General features: G+C 33.4%; 1 protein-coding gene across 8 annotated transcripts in view; it reads left to right on the forward strand.

Annotated features, from left to right (window-relative positions):
* The window catches only part of Pcnx1 (pecanex 1), a 147,729-nt gene that overhangs the window by 14,800 nt on the left and 110,399 nt on the right, over window positions 1-22,530 (forward strand). For 7 of the 8 annotated variants that reach the window (XM_078050438.1, XM_078050440.1, XM_078050441.1 and 4 more), the window contains exons 2-4: window positions 7,641-7,849; window positions 16,905-17,010; window positions 22,379-22,424. In XM_078050438.1, coding sequence (XP_077906564.1) covers window positions 7,641-7,849; window positions 16,905-17,010; window positions 22,379-22,424 — 361 coding nt within the window. Of the gene's footprint in view, window positions 1-7,640; window positions 7,850-12,864; window positions 12,974-16,904; window positions 17,011-22,378; window positions 22,425-22,530 lie in introns of those variants that run through there. The other variant, XM_021723730.3, reaches the window with a different exon arrangement.

A 22,530-nucleotide genomic window follows, 5' to 3' on the forward strand; every position in this document is an offset into this window, starting at 1 on the left:
ATTGCACATGATAATAAGTATTAGATGTTAGTTGATACTGTTTGATTCAGTGGTAAACCACTTTGTAACCTAGAATGTAAAAGGTGCATTAAGATCAATTTAATGGATAGAGAATACCTATAAATATGTTGAGGAAATAGTCTGTTTTAAAAAATAGTTTTTAAAAAATATTTAATTTTTTGGTTATAGTTGGACACAATACCTTTATTTCACTTATTTTATTTTTATGTGGTACTGAGGATAGAATCCAGGGTCCCACAAGTGTGAGGCGATCACTCTACCGCTGAGCCACAATCCCAGCCCCAGGAACTAGTCTTTTGGCAGCAGTATATTTCTAGATGTTGAGTCCGTGGAAATAAGGAAAATTATGAATCCAAAACAAAGCATAGATAGTGATCATATGTTTTTACTTGGCTGAACAAGGAAAGGAGCATCAGGTAAAAGTCTATTTCTACCATGCAGAGTGGTAATCATAGTGGGGAATCATTCACTTGACTTTTTGAAATGAAATAAAAGATAAAGTTATCTTATGACTGTGATAATTCTAGTTTGAACATTTTAGTGATTCCAAATATTTGATTTCAAATAGCTTCTTCACGGGTCTCATCAGAATGTATTTGGCATCTTGAATATCTGGAACCTGTCATTCCTAAATTAAAATATTCCAGTTGTTTGTTGGGATACATTGTCAGAATTAAATTGTGTTCTAAATGATTCAGTTTGTTTTTCAGCATTTCATTTCCTTTCCTTACTGGAGAACAGAGAAACTATTCATCTGTTCAGCTTTTTTTTTTTTTAATTGTGTTGAAAAACACATAGCAAAATTTCCTCTTAAATTTTTATATTAATATTTTATCTTTTAAAAAATATCTGAGCCATTTTTAAGTGTATAGTAGTTCCCCTCCCCATGTCTTTGATTGTACTTTAAACAGTCTCAGTTACCTGTGGTCAGCTGCTATCTGAAAATATTAAATGGAAAGCTCCAGAAATAAGTTTTAAATAGAGACTATTCTGAGTTCATGCTTTCATCCCTATGTCCAGCATATCCATGCTACGTACACTACTTATACCTTAGTGACTTAGTGGCCTTCTTAATTATCAGTTCCACAGTATTTCAGTTTGTTCAATGTTACAGTTGTGTTCAAGTAACCTGATTTTTTTTAACTTAATGGGCCCAAAGTTCCAGAGTAGTGGTGTTGGCACTTAATATAGACCAAACATGCTGTTGTAAAATGCTTCCTTTAAGTAAAAAAGGTGAGACTTTTTGAATTAAAGGAAAAAAGTCAAATGCTGAGGTTGCTGAAATTTATAAATTATTATTAAATCTACACTATGTCTAATTTTAAATTAAGTTTTATATATCTATGCATGTATAAAAGTACACAAAGGGTTTGGTACTATTCACAGTTTGAGGCATCCATCCACTGGGGGACCTTGGAATATATCTCTCCCATTGATACGGAGAGGCTACTCTACCATTCAGTGGTATTAAATATAGTTCATTATTGCATAGTAGATGACCAGAATTTCTTCATCTTGCAAAATTGAAACTTTATACCCATTAAAAAACAACTCCTTTTTTCCCTTTACTACCCCTGCTCTTAACCAGCTCCTGGCAACCACCTTCTACTTTGTTTCTGTGACTTTGATTGCTTTAGATATTTCATATAAGTGGACTTATCAAGTATGTTGTCTTTTTGTGGCTGGCTTATTTCACTTAGTGTAATATCTTCAAGTTCATTCATGTTGTAGCACATGACAAATTTCTTTCATTTTTCAAGGCCAAACAGTATTCCCTTGCATGAGTATACAATTTGTTCATTCATCCATTGATGAACATTTTGGTTGCTTCTACCCAAATGTAAATAATGCTGTTAAGTACATGAGTAGGCAGATATAGGGATCATGCTTTTGGTTTTTTTTTTTTTTGGATATATATGCATTATTGAGATTGTTAGATCATATGGTAACTATTTTTAACTTTTTGAGGAACTGTTGTACTGTTTTCTTTTTTTTCTTTTTTTTTTTAAAGAGAAAGTGAGAGAGGAGAGAGAGAGTGAGAGAATTTTTAACATTTATTTTTCAGTTCTCGGTGGACACAACATCTTTGTTGGTATGTGGTGCTGAGGATCGAACCTGGGCCGCACGCATGCCAGGCGAGCGCGCTACCGCTTGAGCCACATCCCCAGCCCACTGTTGAACTGTTTTCGTAGGAGCCATACCATTTTATGTTCTCACCAGCAGTGCACAAGTGTCCCACCAGTTTGTCCACATACTTGCTACTGCTTTGTTTTTTTAATAGTAGCTATCTTATTAAATGGGGTGTGGTTTTGATTTGTGGTTTTAATTAGCATTTCTATCCATCTAACTTTTAGGATGAATGATTTTGTTAAAAAGATCTAACCCAGTTTTCAATAAGAAGGCTTTCTGACTTTATATTTGACCTGAATATATAATGCTATGTGATTGATGCAAATACTTCTGACTATACCCAGTGTAATTGAGAATTAAGAGTTTTCTTTTTTTTTTTTTTTTGAGCTTCTTGCAATTAAGGAGGAAGGTAAGAGACTATCTTGATGTGAAACTCAAATCTATTACTAAACCTATCATTGAGGTAAATATAGATTTTTGTTAAAGATAAAAGCTAATATGTTCTTTCATGAAAACCTTTGTATTACTATTAAAATTTTAGTTTTTTTCCTAATTGTAAAGAAATACTTATTATCTAAAAACTCAAGAAAATACAGTGAAACATAATTTATCTTTGGCATATGTTGTATTTATTCAGTGTATCTGTGTTGCTGCAGTTAGCTGTTGTTTTTCACTGATGTATTAAGTTGGAACATAGTCTCCACTTTCCATTTTTCTGATGATTTTTGAATTGAGGTTTCCTTTCATGTTTTGTAAAAGTTTCCTAGTATTGCATTTATATCTGAATTTTATACTTGCAGGAGGAATTGTTGTGCCTTGGGCTTTGTATCTATCAATTTATATTTTAACAGTTCTGGTTCTCTATACTTAATTTTATCAGATTTCCTAATATTTGCTCATAGAAATGAGCATTGTGTGGTATATTGATGTGGGCTGTCTGATTAGGTGAAGTTGAACACCTTTATTATGTGTGTGGTCCTAATTCCCCTACCTACCTACTTCCAGTACTGGGGTTTGAACCCAGGCATGCCCTACCACTAAACTTCATCCCCAGCCCTTTTATTTATTTACTTTGAGAAAGTATCTCGCTGGCCTCAAACTTGCAATCCTACCTCAGTGTCCCGAATAACTGGGCATAAGCCATTCTATCTGGCTGTGTGTGTGTGTTTCTTTTGTTTTTATTTGTAGAACTAGGTATTCAGTCTAGTACCTTGAGCATGCTAGGTAGACGCTCTGTGACTGAGCCACATTGCCAGGCTTCATGTGTTGTATTAATTGGTCATTTATAGTTCCTTTTCTAGGTAAAGTCTTTTGTTCCTAATAAATAGTTAGTTTCATTGTTATTGTTTTTGTAGGAGTTCTTTATATGTCACGAATACACATACATGGACATGCATATATGTGTGTATATATATTGTGTATGTATATATATTGTGTGTATATAAATATTCACACATTCACATAATAATACTTGTTTTAATGTGTCTTCTAGTTGAGGCTTGTCTTCTCACAGTGTCTCTCAATGAACAGAAGTTCTTAATTTTAATTCATAGTCCTTTTCTAGTATATTCTTTGAGAGTCATTTTTAATAAATCTAATGAAAAGGTCATAAAGACGTTCTTTTAAAGTTTTATTAGTTTTGCTGTTGAAATTAAAGTCTTTAATCCATCTTCCAGTTTAAAAAATTTAAATATGATAACTTTTTACCTAAAATACATAGTTCTCATTTTCTTTTTTTTAATATTTATTTTTTAGTTTTAGGTGGACACAATATCTTTATTTTGTTTTTATGTGGTGCTGAGAATCGAACCCAGTGCCTTATGCATGCTAGGCAAGCGTGCTACCATTTGAGCCACTTCCCCAGCCCCAGTTCACATTTTCTTGCATACTTAGTATGTAATGCCAAAATGTTTTATAAACAATGCCTTAAATAATGAGGGAGTTGTAATAGTGGAAACCCCCCAAATAAACATACAAGATGACTTGCATTAATGATGACATTTTAAGATATTTGTTTAAAATTTTTTGTTTTAATTTCCCAGCCTTGATCTCAATTGTAAATAATATGCCTGCCATTCTTTTAAGTTATCGATCACTGATTTCTGACTGAAGTGCTGAGTATTGCTTCACAATAAGTGAGTCTCAAAATAAGAAGCTAACTAATTATGGCATAATAGAATTTGAAAACATCTAGCTTGTCTGCTTTAATTTTATTACCTTTTAAGTTCTGTAATGTTCTGATGCTTAAGATATATAATATGTTTACATATTAAGATATATAGGAAAACTGTCTGAAGCCCAGGATGATTCTGCATCTTTATCTTGTGCTTCTAGAGTTGTGACCTTTATAGTTATTTAATGAATGCCTTGTTTGTCCATCAGTATTATACCAGCTGCTCTGCAGCTTTCCGTCTCTACTGTCCACTGCTGATAGTATCCTAGGAAAGGAGTACAGCCAATCTCCCTGTTCAAGCAGTACAGGTTTATACCTGTAGATAGACTTGTATCTCATGATAAAACATATTAGCTTTTATTACCTAGGGACTGTTAATGTGCTTAGTTATATCAGCATTAATTTGAAGATAACATTTACAATCATATAACCTAAGATGAAAAGTGTTCTTTTGGAAATGTTAGTAACACTTTCTAAAGTATCGTTTGTTATAGAACAGAAATTAAGTCAATGTATATATAATCCATAAACCTGAGGAACAGGTGAATTAGCTAGTTTCTAGGTTTTGGTGTTTGATTTTAGAGGACTAATGAAACATCCTGCAAAGGCAGACACTGCTTGCAATTTTCCTGTAATATTAGTGAATTGTAATTACAGGGAAGGTTGATAATCTTTTAAGATGTGATGCGAGTGTTGTCAGCTATCTCAGAGTCAGCTGAGAGCTTAAGGTGGTAATGCAGGTGGAGTAGACAGGAGGTTTAAGCAGCCTGTGAGTCTGTACACTTAGGGAAGAGTGAAGCTATTTGAGTACAACTGTCCTCGAAATGTTGGAGTTTACCACTGGCAGGGCTTTTATGTTCAAACTACATAGTGTAAATTAAATGGGCAGTTTTTGTAATTTGAGTAGAAAATATGTGTTATTCATTTGATACTGGTTCCTGGTATGTAATGGTCACTTAAATTACATTTGGGGAAAAAAGAATCACTTTGTTTATAGTCTTTTCATTATACAGTGTTTTTAAGAAAGGAATTTTACTTCATTGATAAATTCTTATATTTCAGTGTTTGTTGTACTCAATTATCCAATATTCTTAGCAGTCTCACAGTAGGAAGTGAGTTTATTTAAATCTGTTTTAAATGTTCATAATCTTTGCTTTTGTGTGTGTGTGTGTGTGTGTGTGTGTGTGTAGAGGCAAATACTGTAGACTAACTATTTAATGTTAAATACTCAGTTTTATCTTTTCTCATTGGGAGGGACTGTTAATGTTTTCATTGAGTTTGTCTAACATTGATTAATAATGTTGGGCTTATTTCCTTTCTATCTGCTTAATAATATAATCAGTTGTTTTTACCTTAATATGAATGATGGTAAATAAGGATGAAACTCTTGTTTTTTCATTGGCACTTTACACTTGAAAATGGTATCAGCAATGTGGTATATAACAGGTAGTGAAATAGGGATATAACCTCCCTTATTATCAAGATGGGTAATCTTGGCTAAGTCATTCAAATAGTAGATCTTAGTTTCCTGGATCTTCAAGAATTCTAGTTTTATGAGAACATTTTAGATAGAAACCAACATCACAAGAGAAGTTTTGTTAATTCTCCAAGTGGTATATATTTTTGTGTGTATCACATTGTGTGTGTGTGTGTGTGTGTGTGTGTGTGTGTGTGTGTGTTTTTGAGGATGGCCATTTTGCCCAGAAAAGATTATTCAGGGCACTTTTGAATTTTATACCGAATATTAGATTTATTAAAGTTTTAAATTAAACAACTAAGAATTTTAAACTCAATTATAACACATTTGAATGAGCATTTTAAGAAATTTATTTTTTTCTAGCTTAAGATCCCTTTAACTTAAATTGAAACTATAAATTGAGCATTTATTTATTTATTGGGTACCGGGGATTGAACTCAGGGGCACCCAATCACTGAGCCACATTCCCTGCCCTATTTTGTATTTTATTTAGAAACAGGGGCTTATTGAATTGCTTATTAGCTCCATGCTTTTGCTGAGGCTGGCTTTGACCTTGCCATTCTCCTGCCTTAGCCTCCCTAGTCGCTGGGATTACAGGTGTGTGTCACCACACCTGGCTGAGCATTTATTTTTAAGTAATTAAATCATCTGACAAAATTTTCTAAGTACTTAATTTTTCTAAATCTGATATTTAATCTCTTTTTCATCCTAATTACAACTTGACACTCTTTTCTTCTTAAATTATTAAAAAAATTATTTTTCCTATCTGTATTATAAATTTGTCTGGTTCATCAAGAACTTTTCAATTTCATCATCTTGGCAGTTTCCAAGCCATTTTGGAGTCACATTATCAGATGGCTCAGGTTGACTCTTACAAAAATATGGGTTCTGGAGATACAGACATCCAGAATGATTTTTTTCCTTATGAAAGTGGGGATATGTTGAACCTAGTTTTATACTTTCTGCCAACAGCAACTCTGAGGACTGTGGAGTGGGGTGGTTTCTGAGCTTGCCATCCTGGTATTCAGGTTCCACATAATCTTCAATTATGAAGGTCTACACTCCCTACACCTAGTATACGTGACTGATTTATTTCAATTTATTTACTGCTTGATTATTTTTTTAATTATTTATTTTTTAATTTGGCAGGCAGGCATTTTTTGAATATTTTAAGCATTTAAATACTTTAGAATAAATTGGATATTGTGTATCTCCCATGTCTTACCTGATTTTACAGTCAGAGTTCCAAGGTCATTGTCCTGACAGTTTACGTTCCAGTTTTCTGGAACATAAAGAGACTGTATCCTACAAAAGAAGTTAAACAGAACATGTAAACAGAGATTGTATTTGGATCACAACCCTGAGTTACTCACATATAATGGGATACCTTAGCTCTCCAATTGTATTTAAAGCATTTTGCCAAAAATGTAATGTGAACCACATAGGTAATTTAAAGTTGTGTAGTAATAATAGTGACAAGAAACAGGTGAAAATTAATTTCAATAATGTTTTGCTTAACTGAGTATGCTGTTATTTCAACATGTGATCAGTGTAAGAATTGAAATATTTTACATTTCTTTTTCATACTGTCTTTGAAATCCATTGTTATTATTTTTTTTTCTTATGGGACATCAATTCAAACTAAACCACATTTCAGGTGCTCACTAACCACATGTAGGGCTTCTGTATTGGGCACTGTGGACTTCCACCTTTGCAATTAAGAGCTAGTAACTTAATTGTTTTGTACGTAAATATGTGTTTATTATTTTAGATATAGATTTCTTTGAGTAAAATGCAAAACATTCTAAAATGCTTATCTTCATTTCCTTTCTCTTAAAGGCCCTTCCTTCTTCCATGATTATAGTAGCAGTTTATTGTCCCGTGGTAGCTGCTGTTTTCATTGTTCTGAAGATGGTCAACTATCGACTACACCGAGCACTGGATGCTGGAGAAATTGTAGATAGGAGTGCAAATGAGCTCACAGATCAGCGAGCCAAAGCTGAACAAGGCAACTGTTCAACCAGGAGAAAAGACAGCAATGGACCTAGGTAAGAAAACCCATGTTGCTCAGTTTGTAACAACATAAATTGTGGTGTGTGTGTAATGATGAAATTACTGTGTTGTATCTGTGTCTTTATATGGTTTGAAGGCAGTATTAGATCTTACCATTAAAGGTATAATGCCCAGGGCACATTGTAATATTAGAATAGAGCAAAGCTAACTGGCATGTTTGGGGGATTAAATCAATATCATTGGCCTTATTTCTGAAGAGGTTAGAAAAATAGTTTACCACATAATAGTTACTCATACCAACACCCAAAACCAAGGTAACACAGCTTGAAGAAATAATTTCAAAGCATAACTTATAAATCTCATCATTTAAAAAACTTACATGTATAAATGAAATGTATGTATATCTTAAATACATTGTGATGTTTTACTTGACATTATCTGCACGTTTCACTTTATTGTAAATAAAAATTTCAGTTGGAGTCACATTATGTGACTCCAATTTCAATTTTATATTCTTCTTGTTCTTCTTTTTTGCAGTGTTGGGGATTGAACTCAGGGCCTTGCAAATGCCAGGGAAGTGCTTTACCACTGAGCTATAGGCCCAGCTTCAATTTTATATTTTAACCTTTGAAATTTAGTTGTTCTTTCCTCAGTCTTCAGAAGACTGACTTTTTAGGGTTCAAGTTTAGATAGATGTTGCCTTGGAAACTTTCCCTTCCTATCCCAGCTAAAGGATTGCTCACAGCCACATTGTAACATATTTCCTTGGCTCTGCTAGCTTTTTCTTTTTGAAGAGAAATCTACTTTGTTTATGGTCAAAAGTTTCTTGTGTTCTTATGGAAAAAATAAATGCTGCTAATATAAAGCTTAAAAACAAGCAGTTCCTATGTGAACATCTGACATATATTAAGCTCATTCAGTCCTCTAAATGATTCTGTGAGGTAGATGCTGTTTTATTCCTAACTTATAGACGTGGAAACCAAAGTGAGAAAGATCAAATAATTCAAGCACTCAAGTTCTGGAATCTATTATTTTATCCACTATGCTGTATGTCCACTTGGCATATAATAATGAGCTATTTCAGATATTACAGTATAAATAATATAATGAAAGGTGGATGCTCCTATTAAGGCATGTAATATTTCTTTATTTTTCTAGTGCATTAAAAGACTTTATATCTTTTCAGTTATATTTTTCCTCATTCCTATATGATTGCCACATTTGTTCATTGTGCAGGTATTTTACTTTTGTAATGATTTTATTCATTGTCTTAATCACTACCTCAAATTATCTGAATTGCATTTATAAACTTCTTGAAATCAGGGACCTTTTTTTAAAAACTATTATATTTCCAGGCCTTAAAATCAGTTTCTGGCACTGATTATTCCTTGGCTAATATTTGAAGTAATGAAAACAAAATTTCTGTGGTATTATTTTTACTGATGCATAGTATTTCCTTGTGTGGATGTATAATAATTTACCTATCCTATTTTTAGTTATTTTCATATATAAATTTCAGTGTTAGAAAGATCACTATGATCCTGAAATTTTAAATGATTAAATGTTTTGCCATGATTTATCAGAGGTATAGTTACTGGAAAGGCTACAGTTTTTTTTTTTTTTTTTGGTACAGGATTGAATTCAGGGGCACTAACCACTGAGCCACATCCCCAAACCTATTTTGTATTTTATTTTGCTGAGTTGCTTTTAGCACCTCACTTTTGTTGAGTCTGGCTTTGAACTTGAGAGCCTCCTGAGCTGCTGGGATTACTGGTGTACACCACCGTACCTGGTGGCTACATACATTTCTAAGCTTTCTAATACATATTGCCAAATTCCAAAGATTTGCTGTTTAACTATCATGATCTGCAGTTTGAGGATCTCCCCCACCCCCTTCTCTTTTAAACCTTTGACAAATACTGGGTTAGTATTTTTATAAAACACTGATAAAACCCTCAGTGTTTAATATTTCTGCTTTTGGATTACTAGCAAAATAGGGGCATTTTTCTTGTGTTTTTGTCATATATATTTTTTGGGGGCTTGTTTATTTTTCTGTTCTTTTTTTTTTTTAACTGTTGGTTTGGAGAGATATATATTTACGATGGATTTTAACTGTTTGTCCTATGTGCTAAGTACTTTTACTCAGTTTCTATCATAATTTTTTTTGTATGCCACGTATTACTTTTATGTCAACTGAGCTTGAATCATTCTCAATTATAAAATATTAGAGAAGTTACTTAAGCTTTCCTCTGCATAATTGTTCCAATTTTTTCGGGATTTTATGTATATGGGTATATGTGTATATATGTTTTTAATTGCTTCTATTAATGAGTTACTTTTCTGTTTCTTTTAGTTTAGAAGTATTTATTGTGAAATATATGTATTCCAAAGAATATATCAAATATATGTATAATTTAGAGAAAAATAGTCAAATGAAATGAATTGCCCACTGTACAGCATAAGAAACAGGGAGTATACAAACACCATAGAAGCTCTATGCATTTCTTTCCCATTTCATTCCACTCTTCTCTTTAAGAGGGACCATAATCTTGTTTTTTTTTGGGTGAATAATTCCCTTGATTTCCTTTACTGTAATACAATCTTTGTAGCTATCCCTAAACATATGAAATATTTATTTTGTCTGCTTTAGGATCTTCTAAAGAGAATCATACAATGTATGTTTCTGGGTGAGGGACTTTTTGGGTATGGTATGTTTTGTATTATTGATTCACTCATGTTAAGGCTTATGCCTATGATTTATTCATATTCACTGCCATGTAGCCTCTTGCTATAGGAATAGATTACAATCTTTGTCCATTCTTCTGCTGATAGTTATTCAGATTATTTCCAATTTTTGCTCTGATAGCACATTATTGTACATGACTTCTAGTATACATGTGTATATCTAGTTTACATAAGGCAATTTGTAGAGCATTTTCTTGTTTAATTTTAGTAGGTAATTCCAAGCTGTTTACCGAAATGATTTTTACCAATTTATACTCTAGTAATATGTGAAAGTTCCTTATTCCAGTCTCATCAGTATTTGATATTGGCAGACTTTTAACATTTGCCATTCATGTGAGTGTAAAATATGTCTCACTGTAACTTTTAGTTAACCTTTCTGATTATTAATGAGGTCGAGCATCTTATTTTATATATAGGTTCCACTTAGGTTTTCTCTTCTTTCCCGTGTCCATTTATGTCTTGTTTAATTTTTCTTCGTAGTTTTTTCTTATTAATAAGTAGAAATTTTAAAAATGTTTATGCTTCTTTATTAGTTATGTACATTATAGACGTCTCCCAGTTTGTGACTTTCAATTTTGCTTTCTTTTGATTATCATGTATTCTTAAATTTAATAAAATATAATTTATCATTTTTAAAAATGAGCATTTTTGTTTTTTAGGAGATTATTTCCTATATAGAGATATGAAAAGATATTCTTCAGTATTGACTTTTTAAAGTTTCATGTTTCTTTTATTTTCACATTTCAGTTCTCTCTGAAATTATTTTAGAGATAGCTGAAATTATTTTAGTGTCACATAGGGATTCAGTTACTTTTTCTTTATGAATGATTAATTTACCTGTTTGTTAAGAGGGCTGTCTTTTCCTTAGAAACCTGCAGTATTTGCTGTCATGAACATAAGTTTCCTTATGTGGTGGTGTGTTTTAGGGCTCTCTTTTCTATTTGGTTAACCTGGTTGTCTATGCCTTGCCTTAACCACACTGTTCTAATTACTGTAGCTTTATAGCATGGCTCTTGATGGCTGGTGGGGCAAACTTCTACCCTGTTCTTTTTCAAGAGTGACTTGGCTATTTTTCACTCTTTGCTATTTGATATAAACCTTAGAGTTTATCAAGAAATATCTGTAAGAACTTGGTATTTTTATTCGAATTGCTTTGAAAATAGAGATTTCTTTGCCAAGTATTTCTATCTTTAATATATTTAATCTCTCAATTTGTCTTTAAAAATTTTCTTTAGTAAAATTTTGTAATTTGTTTTATTAAACAGAAATTGATTGTTATTCTATAGTTTCTTCCTTCTTTTTAATTTTCTTTAAATTGCATTTTCTGTTTTTTCTCCCTTAAATGTAACGGTTTAATTTGTATCCAACAACCTTCATAACTTTCTTATTAATGATGATACATTATAGGTTATTTCTTGATTTTTCTACAAATGATGACTCTTTTAATTTTCCCCTTCTAGTCCTTATACTCATTCTATTTTTTGGTTGGCCATGGCTTCTAGCTTCTGATAAAATAGAAATGGTATTGGTGTATATCCTTATTTTTTTCCCTACTCTTAAATAGGATGTTTTTAAGCTTCACTATTAAAGGAAGATCTTGGCTATAATTTTTGTTTTTGACCTCTTTTCCTCATCTGACCACTTGTGAATCTCAGATTCTGTTCTGAGGAAAAGTAATGTGCAGGAAAATGTGTATTTTCATATTTAGAGCCTCTTACAGTGCTTGGTACAGTACAGCTGTCAGTCTGTTCTGTGAATGAATGAATACAGTAGGATTTTTGTGAGCCTTAGTTTTCATTGGCTTCTCTTATGTAGTACTGCAGTTCAAAAGTGCTTAAGTCTCTATCTTATTGACAGAATCAGAGACTGTTTCTGTTACATTTTTAATGCTTCAGAAGAGAAAGTCAGCAATTGAATTTAAGAATTTGAATGCAAATATTTGAGGAAACAAGCATTTTCTCTTTTCTCATGGCAGCAATGCTTGTAATATAACAATGCCTTGTAAACCAAAGATTCATTTAAATTATATGAAGCTGAATTTTAGGCTGAGTTTTCTGAGGGAGATTTATTCTGTTTAGGGACTTTGTTTTATCTATTCATACTTCATATGCATCATTATAATCTAGATTAGATTTGTAAATTTAGTACTGTAATGGTACTGTGAAGTTTCTGATCAAAGTCTGTACATAGCAATTAATATGATACTAATAATAAACAAATTAGTTTGTAAAATTTCCTCTGTAATTCAGATTAGACCCCTTCTACTTTTCTGCCTTTCCCTGTACCTGGTTTTTTCTTTTTTAACAGATGGGGAAATTAAGGCATAAAGGTAGAGATTCCCTGAATTTGGTGTATTGCTTACTGCAGTAGACCACTTTGCTTCTGTGAGAATTGTAAACTACCATACTTTCCAGGTATGTGCTGAAATCTCCATTTCTAAAAACCTGCAAGTCTTGCTAATAAAAGAAAAATCTTACTCAGTCATTTTATGTGTTTAGCTATACTTAGAATCTCTATAGTGTGACTGAAAGTTCTGCTTCTGCATTTGTAGAGAAGAGTGGAGTATAGAAATTTTGCTGGAGGATTTTTTTAAAAAATAAAAGAGCTGTCCATTTTTTCCCTTAATCATTTTTGTTGTTTTAATACTCATACCCCCTGTTTTTCAAAGTTGACCATTGACCAGTGTTAGTTCTAGATCATCGTACCTGACCTGGGGGTGATTTTACCCTTCAGGAGACCTTTGACAATGTTTGGAGACATATTCAGTTGTCACTACTGGGGGATGCCTTTGGCATCTGTAGGGTAAAGGCCAGGGATGCTGCTAGCCATCCTACAATGCACAGTCAGTCCTCAACAGTCAAGGATTATGTGTCCTGAGTAGGGCTGAAGTTGAGATCTCTATTCTGGCAGGTGCGGTTTGGTGCACGCCTGTAATCCCAGTGGCTTGGGAGGCTGAGACAGGAGGATCAGAAGTTCAAAGCCAGACTCAGCAAAAAGCGAGGCGCTAAGCAACTCAGTGAGACCCTGTCTCTAAATAAAATACAAAATAGAGCTGGGCATGTGGCTCAGTGGGCGATTGCCTTGAAGTTCAATCCCCGGTATGCCCCCCTCACCCCCAAATCTCTATTCTGTCTATTCTAGATAATGGTGTTACTTTTTAGTTTTGACCTTGAGAGAGAACTTATAAGTATGTTGAAGAGCAGCATGATTTCTTAGAAAGAGCAGGGGCTTAGAGTTTTATAGATCTGCTATTGAAACCTTATTTTAGTGTGTCTATTGATTATAAGTAACCATATTCAGGTGTGTGGAGGAAGGCAGGGAAGGAAAGGAAGGAAGGAATACAGATATATTAACACACTATCGAGTGCTGAGTATTATTTGTACCCTCCCTTGCCACTTGACCCTCATATGCCAGTGACCCAGTTTATGTTGTTCACTCCTCTGAGACCAGAGGCAATTTTACATCTGTAGTGTTCAGTTTTTTCATTTGTAAAATGAAGATAATAGTACTTATATTTGGATTTTAGGAAAGACTTTTTAATCAGAAAGCACAAATAGAGTAGGATCTCCTGTCACTGGGATATATTAAGCAACTAGCAAATACTTAATTTTGTTTGTTATTAATAATAACTTCACATTTGCATTGTAATCACTTGGATTTGTTCTCAGAAGTGAAGTATGAAAGTGGGTAGGACTGTCCACCCTGTGACTGGATAAACAAAATATGGTCTACTCATACAGTAAAATGTGACTTTGACATAAAAAGAAACAAAGTGCTGATATATGCTGCAATGTGAATGAACCTTGAAATGTTTAAATTCCTTACTAACCTAAGCCAGTCATGAAAAATTATATACTATGTAATTCCATTGATATGATGATATCCAGAATGGGCAAATCTATAGAGACAGAAATTAGATTAGTGGTTGCCTAGGGAGGATGGAAAGAGTAGAGGAATAATAACTAAAGGAATTTGTTTTAGAAGTGATAAAATTATAGAATGTTCTAAAGTTAACTATGGTGATGATCTCATAACTTAATGAAGATACTAAAAACCCTTGAATTGTACAATTTAAATTAGTGAATTATATGTGAGTTATACATCAACAAAATGAAACAAGGCAAGATGAGGGCTTTCTATTCTTTCTGTGGTACTGAGTATTTTATCTTTCGGTCTTTACTGTGACTTCCGTCTTCTGTTTTCTTTGGGTCTGATTTAGAGGAAGCATTCCTGCAGAAATTGGAGTAACATTGCTGGTTCTTTCTCATCACTAACTAACTCAGTGTGGTAGCAGCTGCCTCATGTACACCTTTAAGTTTTGTTCAATTTAGAACCTTATGAGTTAATACCTCACAGCTAAAAACTTGAACATATTCCACTTTTCTTACAATACATGAGCAGTTTTGCACTGAATTGGCCATTAACTTTTTTTTTTAATTATGCAGTTGGACACAATACCTTTATTTTATTTATTTATATGTGGTGCTGAGGATTGAACCCAGGACCTCGCCCGTGCTAGGCGAATGCTCTACCACTGAGCCACAACCCCAGCTCCTGGCCATTAACTTTTGTAACCAGGTTCCAATATTTTTTTTTATACCTTCATTTTATTTTTTTACGTGGTGCTGAGGATCGAACCCAGTGTGTCAAAGTGCTAGGTAAGCGCTCTACCACTGAGCTATAACCTCAGCCATAATGTGTCTTATTTTTATCAATGAATAGCAAATTAGAAAACTGATTTTCACTATTGGATGTCAACTAGCTGACTATGGTCAAATGCCCAGAATTAGGAACCCTTTAAGCAAACAGGGACATTATAGGTATGAGATATTTAATAATAAAAACACTGTAATTTATACTGCTATATTGATAAATACTTTAATGAAAAGTATGCTTGCAAACAAATTCTTTTTAGCTTATATATTTTGATTGCAACAGAATACTCCACCCAAACAGGCTTAAGGGAATTTATGGTACATGTTACTGAAAAGTCTATATGTAAGGGATATCTTCAGATATGTCAGGATGCAGAGTTTCAAACAGTCATGACACTGCTTCTTTTTTAGCCAGGCTCTGCTCTTTGCTGTTAGTTAAATTCTACCTCATGGTTGTAAGATGGTTGCAGCAGCTCCAGGCTTTATATCGCATCAAGGCTTGTAGATGTAGAGAAATTTTCTCTGTCAACAATAGAACATTCCTGACTGATTGATACTAGCCTGAGTTGGGGTTTATATTTATTCTAGAACTAATCTCAGTGATCAGAAGACTGGGATATGCTGATTTAATTTATCCAGTAGAGTGTGCCCCTAAACATGAGGAGGTAGGATCAACATTATTCAAATCCCTAGGAGAATTTGGGATTTCTTTTTATGTGTATGAGGAGGTTGAATTAGATCCTGGGTGGCAAGGTAGTTTATATCCACTGTAATATCCAGCCTATATCCTAGAAATTTTATCCTGATAATAATAGCTAAAAAAATTATTGATACTCTGTTTATGGCAAGGTAGAATGAGCAAAAAAAACCTTTGGGTAAAAAACAGGATCATGAGTTGTTCTAAGAGAACGGTTCTGAGGAAACTAACATTTCTAAAACTTTTGAAATTGGTGTGATTCTCTCCATCCCTAATTGTGAAGTTCCCATTTTCCCTAAGTATTCTATATGACTTGCCACAGCTCTTTGATCCTAGTACTTTTTTCTCTTTGGACTTTCTAAGACTTGTTACTGCACAGCATCATTTTATTTTATTTTTTTGACTTGTGCTTTCTAACTCAACATATGCAAATCTAAAATCTTAGCTTTCCAGTTCTTAAAACAATCAGATCCTTGTTAATTTCTGTACTTTAAAAATGCAGATAGAGCTTAACCAGTATGACTCTTGTTTTGTTCATTCATCACTGTGTCATGCAGCTTAGACTTCTCATGTGGAGACATCAGCTAATGTGATTATCTGATTACTTTCCATTTTTATAGTTGACTAACTTCTCTTTGTTCTTGGGAAACAACAGGCAATCATTTCTTTGTTAGAGTGATTTTTATGGCACATATCATAAAATATTTAGTATGCTATTATTGCAATTAAGGCCAGTTTCTAATGTTGGATTGGATATAGACAGCTTGGGTAAAAGAATTTAAAATATTTTCAAATAGTGATGTGGTTATTAAATAGTTCCTGTTTGGGGAATTTTTATAAATGAAGGGTGATCACTCTTTACTTTTTTTTTCCCCTCTTAAAACTCAGAACCTCTTAGTTTTATAGAAAAAGATATAACTTAAACAAAAATAAAATAATTGGTGTCAGAATAATGATAGTTATTCTCTCTTTCTAATTTTTTTCTTGCATAGTGATCCTGGTGGAGGGATTGAAATGTCTGAATTCATTCGCGAGGCCACACCTCCAGTTGGTTGCAGTTCAAGAAATTCTTATGCTGGTCTAGATCCAAGCAACCAGGTAGGAATGTATGCTGTATTATTTTGCCTTTTTTTTCCTCCTCCTGATGGCAGTCTTAATTATTCTTATGTCTATAATAGTTGATGTTTATCTTTCTAATTATTGTTTTGATTATTTATTAGTAATGTATTAATATTCTTATTTTTAAATCTCTTCACATGGATAAGTATGTGTAGTTTTGATTGTATTGTAGCAAAAGCCTGGGGAAATTTAGCTTCTAGCTTGCTCCATCTTAGTTGTCAGTGGTTATCCTTAGTTTTAACATTTTAAAAAAAAGAACAACGAAAGGAAAGAAAAACAGAAAGAAAGAACTTATCCCCAAATCTCAATGTATTGATATATGTTAAGATAGAATTCATTAACTTGAAGTAGTATGCAGATCTGCTGGTGGCAATTTTAATTTATTTCTGCTGTGTAGCTTTTACTTTTAGCTTAGGATAGTAATTCTGAAAGTGTTTTCTCCAACTTTGGCAGTAGCCTGTTGTACTCTCATTATTGTCTAACCTTGATTTTGCTAATACACTTCTCTCACTTGTCCTAAACATCTCCTGCTCAAGCCAAGTCCCAGTCACTCTTGCTTGCCTTTTCTGCAGATGACTTCACTACCTGGAGTGAAGTAAACTTTGAGAGAAACTTTTTGTAATAGAACATTTTGTAGTTGTGGGGTTTAGTGGTCATTGTGTCAGACCTTTTATTATGTAGAAGAAACAGCTGATTTCTGTTAGGGTCTAGGCTAGCCCTCAATTCCTGATTCTCATTCCAGCATTCTTATTGTTTCATTATACAATTTGATGACTGAAACCACTTTTCCTCCCTCTCACACACTGTTGTGGAGGGAAATTGAGATCTTCTTTTCTGGCCTAACTCTAACTCTTCTTGTAACCACATTCTATTGCTCAAGATTTTCAAAGACCTGTGGTGTTGGCCCATTGTCTTGTAGATGAAGCACTTATTACTTATAGCATTTAGTTTTTTGGCATATGATAGTATATGGCAGTTTATAAGCCTCGATAGTTTATTTTCCTTTTTTTCCCAAGGTTTAGTATATTGCCTGTGCACAGCTGACTTTCAATTAATGATTACTAAGTATGTATATAGATAATAAAACCTTAGAAGTAGGATTGGACTTGGCTCCTCATTTAACAAATAAATAGACTATCTGAGAACAATATTATGAAAACCTGATATTCTATAAGTCAAAATCTTGAATAGAGCTTTATTTTCTATTTTGATAAAAGTTTTGCCTGTGTTTATGATTTAAAATTCAAGTGAATGAATTTTGGTAACAGTTTTAGTTGTGATTGAGTATAATATAGAATATATGTTATCTTTCCATAACAAGTTTCAAGTTTTGTAATACTTTTTTTGAAGAATAGTGTTACTATCCTTGATCCTATTTTTTGTTGGCTTTTTTGCTTTCCTCATTTGCTTTTTATAGAATGAAATGACTTAATCTCTAAAGATGGCTACATGTTTTGTAATCTTAATTAACCCTAGCCTTTCTTCTTACTTGGAAAAGTAAAGTAATGTCAGATTATCGCAGGAAGTTATTCTACATTTTTCCAACAGTATTTTGGAGAGTCACACCTTTGTTAATTTTTGCAATAGGGAAGGTGAAAAGGCGCAGCAATGGCCAGCCACCTTTGGATACTCTGACTTTGGCCTCATTTTTGTTGGAACTTGTACTTCCTTTAGGGAAGGAGTCCCCTCCTGAATATAATTAAAGCACATTTGCACATAACACACAGCCTTGGGTTTTCCTTAAAATAGTAACTTTTAAATTAAAATGTGCAAATATTGGAGGCTATCATGCTTTTTGGGTTTTAGTGATTTCATGTTGTATTATAATGAAAAATAGGGTGAATGTAATTGTTGTTACCCTTTAGAGAAGCTGGAGTGAAGTAGTCAGGCTTTTTATATATTGGTGGAGGTACTCCCATTATGGACATACTGTTTATGGTATGTTTTATTCTGTAGCATTTATTACACATTGTCATAATTATTATGTAAATGCCTTCTGTACCAGATCATGAATTCTTTGTATATAGTGGCTGCATCTTTAGTCATTGTTATCATTTTTTCCCTTTCACTACCTCTGCTTTGCTCCCTTCCATCTTCTGCCTTCCATTTCCTTTGTCTTTTTTATTTTCCCCTTACCTTCCTCTTTCCTTTTAGTCACTTGTTTTTCTTCAATATTTTGGTGTCTGATAATATTAAAAGCATTTTATTTGGTGTGAGGAATAGGTCTTAATCCCCAAAGAGATTGATATAACTAAAGTTATAAATGTAATGTATACTGCCAAGGAATTAAGTACAAAGTCCTTTTACAGAGTAATAATTGCCATCAGAATGGTGAAGAAAAAGGGATTACTTCCAAGGAAAATTTATTAATTTCAGGTAGAGAGAAAAGCAAAGATTCCTGGGGAGGTGGCCTTACCTGAAACACTCTCTAGTTGTAAGTACCCTTTTGTCTTAAATGTATAATCCTTCCTGGACCTTTCCTATGGCACTTACCATAGGGAAGAAACACTACAATATTTCAGTTTATGAAAATCATTTGATTGAACAACCAATAAAAAAAGAAAAAAAAACAAAAAATCATTTGAATAAAGAACTTCACCCTCAAGTATAGGAAGTTACTATTTTTCTTAATTTTTTTCTTTTCATTCTTAGAAAATTTAACAAATGACGATAAACAAGAAAATTAAAATCATTCATGATATTGTATATAATAAGAAAACTTTTACAACAAAAGGGAGTTCTAATGTGCTTGTTATTTTGAACTCACTTCTCTTTACCAAATGTATCATGAATGTTAATGCCATTGAGTTTTTCCAAAGTGACCTTTTGGAGAATGAATTGCATTTAGATATAGTATTTTATATTCTTGATCACCTGTTGTTTTAGTCATGATTCTTTGCTATTTGAGAGTAGCTTAAATAATATAGAAAAGCATGAAGAATAAAATATTACTACCATGATATCAGCAAATAATAGAATACCCAACTTATACTATCGTAGAGAAATACGAGTTTGTGTTGTCTTCTAAATCTGGAGGTGTTTGACATTTGTGGCATTTGTTCAGCATCTCAGTAATGCTGAGCCTCTGGGTTGGCATTTCCATAGTTCTCTAGGCCTTTTCCCAGGGCTGTAGGATGAGCATAACAGCTTCAGTCAAGACTCTGTTCAAGAATTCTTGGTCCTCTTCTTAGACTTACAAGAATCTCTTCCTGAAGCCCTCCAGCAGACTCCCAGTTTCATTCGTTGACCAGAACTAGCTCATGTACCTCCCTCTATACAGGGACTGGGCCCACTGCTCATAGGTGAAAAGATGCGTGACTGACATCTGATTAAACTGGGGAGTGTGTTAAAGGAGGAAAAGGGGAACACTTTGAGGCTGTGAGCAAATGACAAAAGCCCATATTCCAAAAGATCTTGAGGAGTCAGGTGTAGTGGCGCATGCCTGTTATGTGTAATTCCAGCTACTGGGGACAGGAGAATAGTGAGTTCAAGGAGAGCCAGGACAATGTAGTGGGATCCTATCTCCAAAAAAACAAAAACAGTTTTTAACATTTAAGTTCCTAGAAGGGTGTGCTGAGTTTTTGTTTGCTTTTTTATTTTTTTGGTACCAGAGATTGAACCCACTGAGCCACATCCCTAGTTCTTTTTATTTTTTATGTTTAGGCTGGGTCTCACTAAGTTGCTTAGGGCCTTGCTAAGTTGTGGAAGCTGCCTTTGAACTTGGTATCTTGCTATCTTCCTGCCTCAGCCTCCTGAGCCACTGGGATTATAGGCTTATGCCACTGTTCTTGATTATTATTTATTTTTGAATTTCTGTCTAGGAGGTTATGTGTTTATAATTCTAGTAGATGATATATGTTATTTCTGTAACTTGTCTAGCTGGTATGGTAAGAATGAAACTTCTTTTGTAGTAAAATAGTTTTTAGACTCCCCCCCCCCCCCCCCCGGCCAATTATAGTACCTTTTATGTTTAATTGAAAGTAGAAATTCTGAAATACTAGGAGAGTCGAGCTTAAAAAACAGCTTAGAAATATTACAAAACTTATTTTTTATTGGCTATATCCAGAGTTTTTTAGTATTTTCATCTGTATATGCCTATTTTTTAAATACTTTCATTTTATTTATTTATTTTCATGTAGTGCTGATGATTAAACCCAGTGCCTCATACATATAAGGCAAGTGTTCTGCTACTGAGCCACAGTCCAAGCCCCTCTATATGCCTATTTTTATTTACTTTTTCACTGGCATAGCTTCTGTAGCATAGTATACATCTTGAGCGTACAGCTCAATGTGGTTTTACATCTGTATACACCCGTTCAGTGGCCATCCAGATCAAGAAAATCTTGCCTCTTCAAAAACAGTATTAACCTATGTTTTGACCTAAAGAGTTATAGATTTATGTGGTGCTGAGGATTGAACCCAGTACTTCACACATGCACCCCACCACTGAGCCACAACCCAAGCCCTGTGTGATGTTTTGAATTTTATTTTACAATGCTAAATTTGCTTAACAGTTTTCTTCTTTGAATCCCTTTAAAAAAGTTTTTTTTTTTTAAAAAGTTGAAAAGAAGAGTTGCTAAGACTTGTTGATGTTGTTGTATTTGGTTTCCTCACTATGTTTGCACAATTTATGGTATTTGTTTATTTGATTTTTATGGTAGTATAATAAATAATGGCTGTGAAATTTTAGAGAAATATTACACCATCTTGAAAATAAGCACTCTGAAAGCTCAGCAATCACATTTGAATTTTCTAATTATAGTTGTGCTAAAAATTCACTTATTGTAGATGCATGCTTTAGATTTTTATTCTTTTTAAATGTTCTAACCATACTTCTTTTCTGGAACTAAGGAAATTATATATCGATACACTAACAATTGGGCAGTAAGATTTATGTTGCTCTTTGTAGCATATGTTAATGGGTTTTGTCCCTCCAAACTATCCCTTTATGTACCTTAGGAAGTCTGAATTTATTCCATGTAGCCTCAGTGCCTGGTTTTGCTTTTATTTATTATAACACTAGCATGCCATGATACAACATAAAAAATGATAATAACTGTATGATACAAATTGCTTTATATTGGAGGCATTTGGCCTTGGGAATTTCATCAGCCCTGAGCATGCAGAGGGATTCAGAATCTTGGCACACCTGTAAGATAACACAGTGTACACCGCAGAAAACAGGTTGTGTGGCTGTGATAGCACATGTCCAGTGCTTTAATATTAATAAAAAGTGACACCATGTTTAGATGATATAATTTTGTTTGATAATCTTGCTAGTTTGTATTGATAAGGATATACTACTAGCATATTATTTAGTTTTATTTATCTTATATTGTGTTTTCAGATTGGATCTGGTTCCTCTCGTCTTGGAACAGCAGCAACTATTAAAGGTAGACATAATCTAACTTGAACATTGCCTCTGACTTTTTTGTTTGTGATAAAGATAATAGTTCTAAACATTCAAATGTCATTTTTGACCTTAGAGCTAAAGTCATT

The sequence above is a fragment of the Ictidomys tridecemlineatus genome, chromosome 5 (assembly GCF_052094955.1).
Source record: "Ictidomys tridecemlineatus isolate mIctTri1 chromosome 5, mIctTri1.hap1, whole genome shotgun sequence".
Taxonomy (NCBI): Eukaryota; Metazoa; Chordata; class Mammalia; order Rodentia; family Sciuridae; genus Ictidomys; species Ictidomys tridecemlineatus.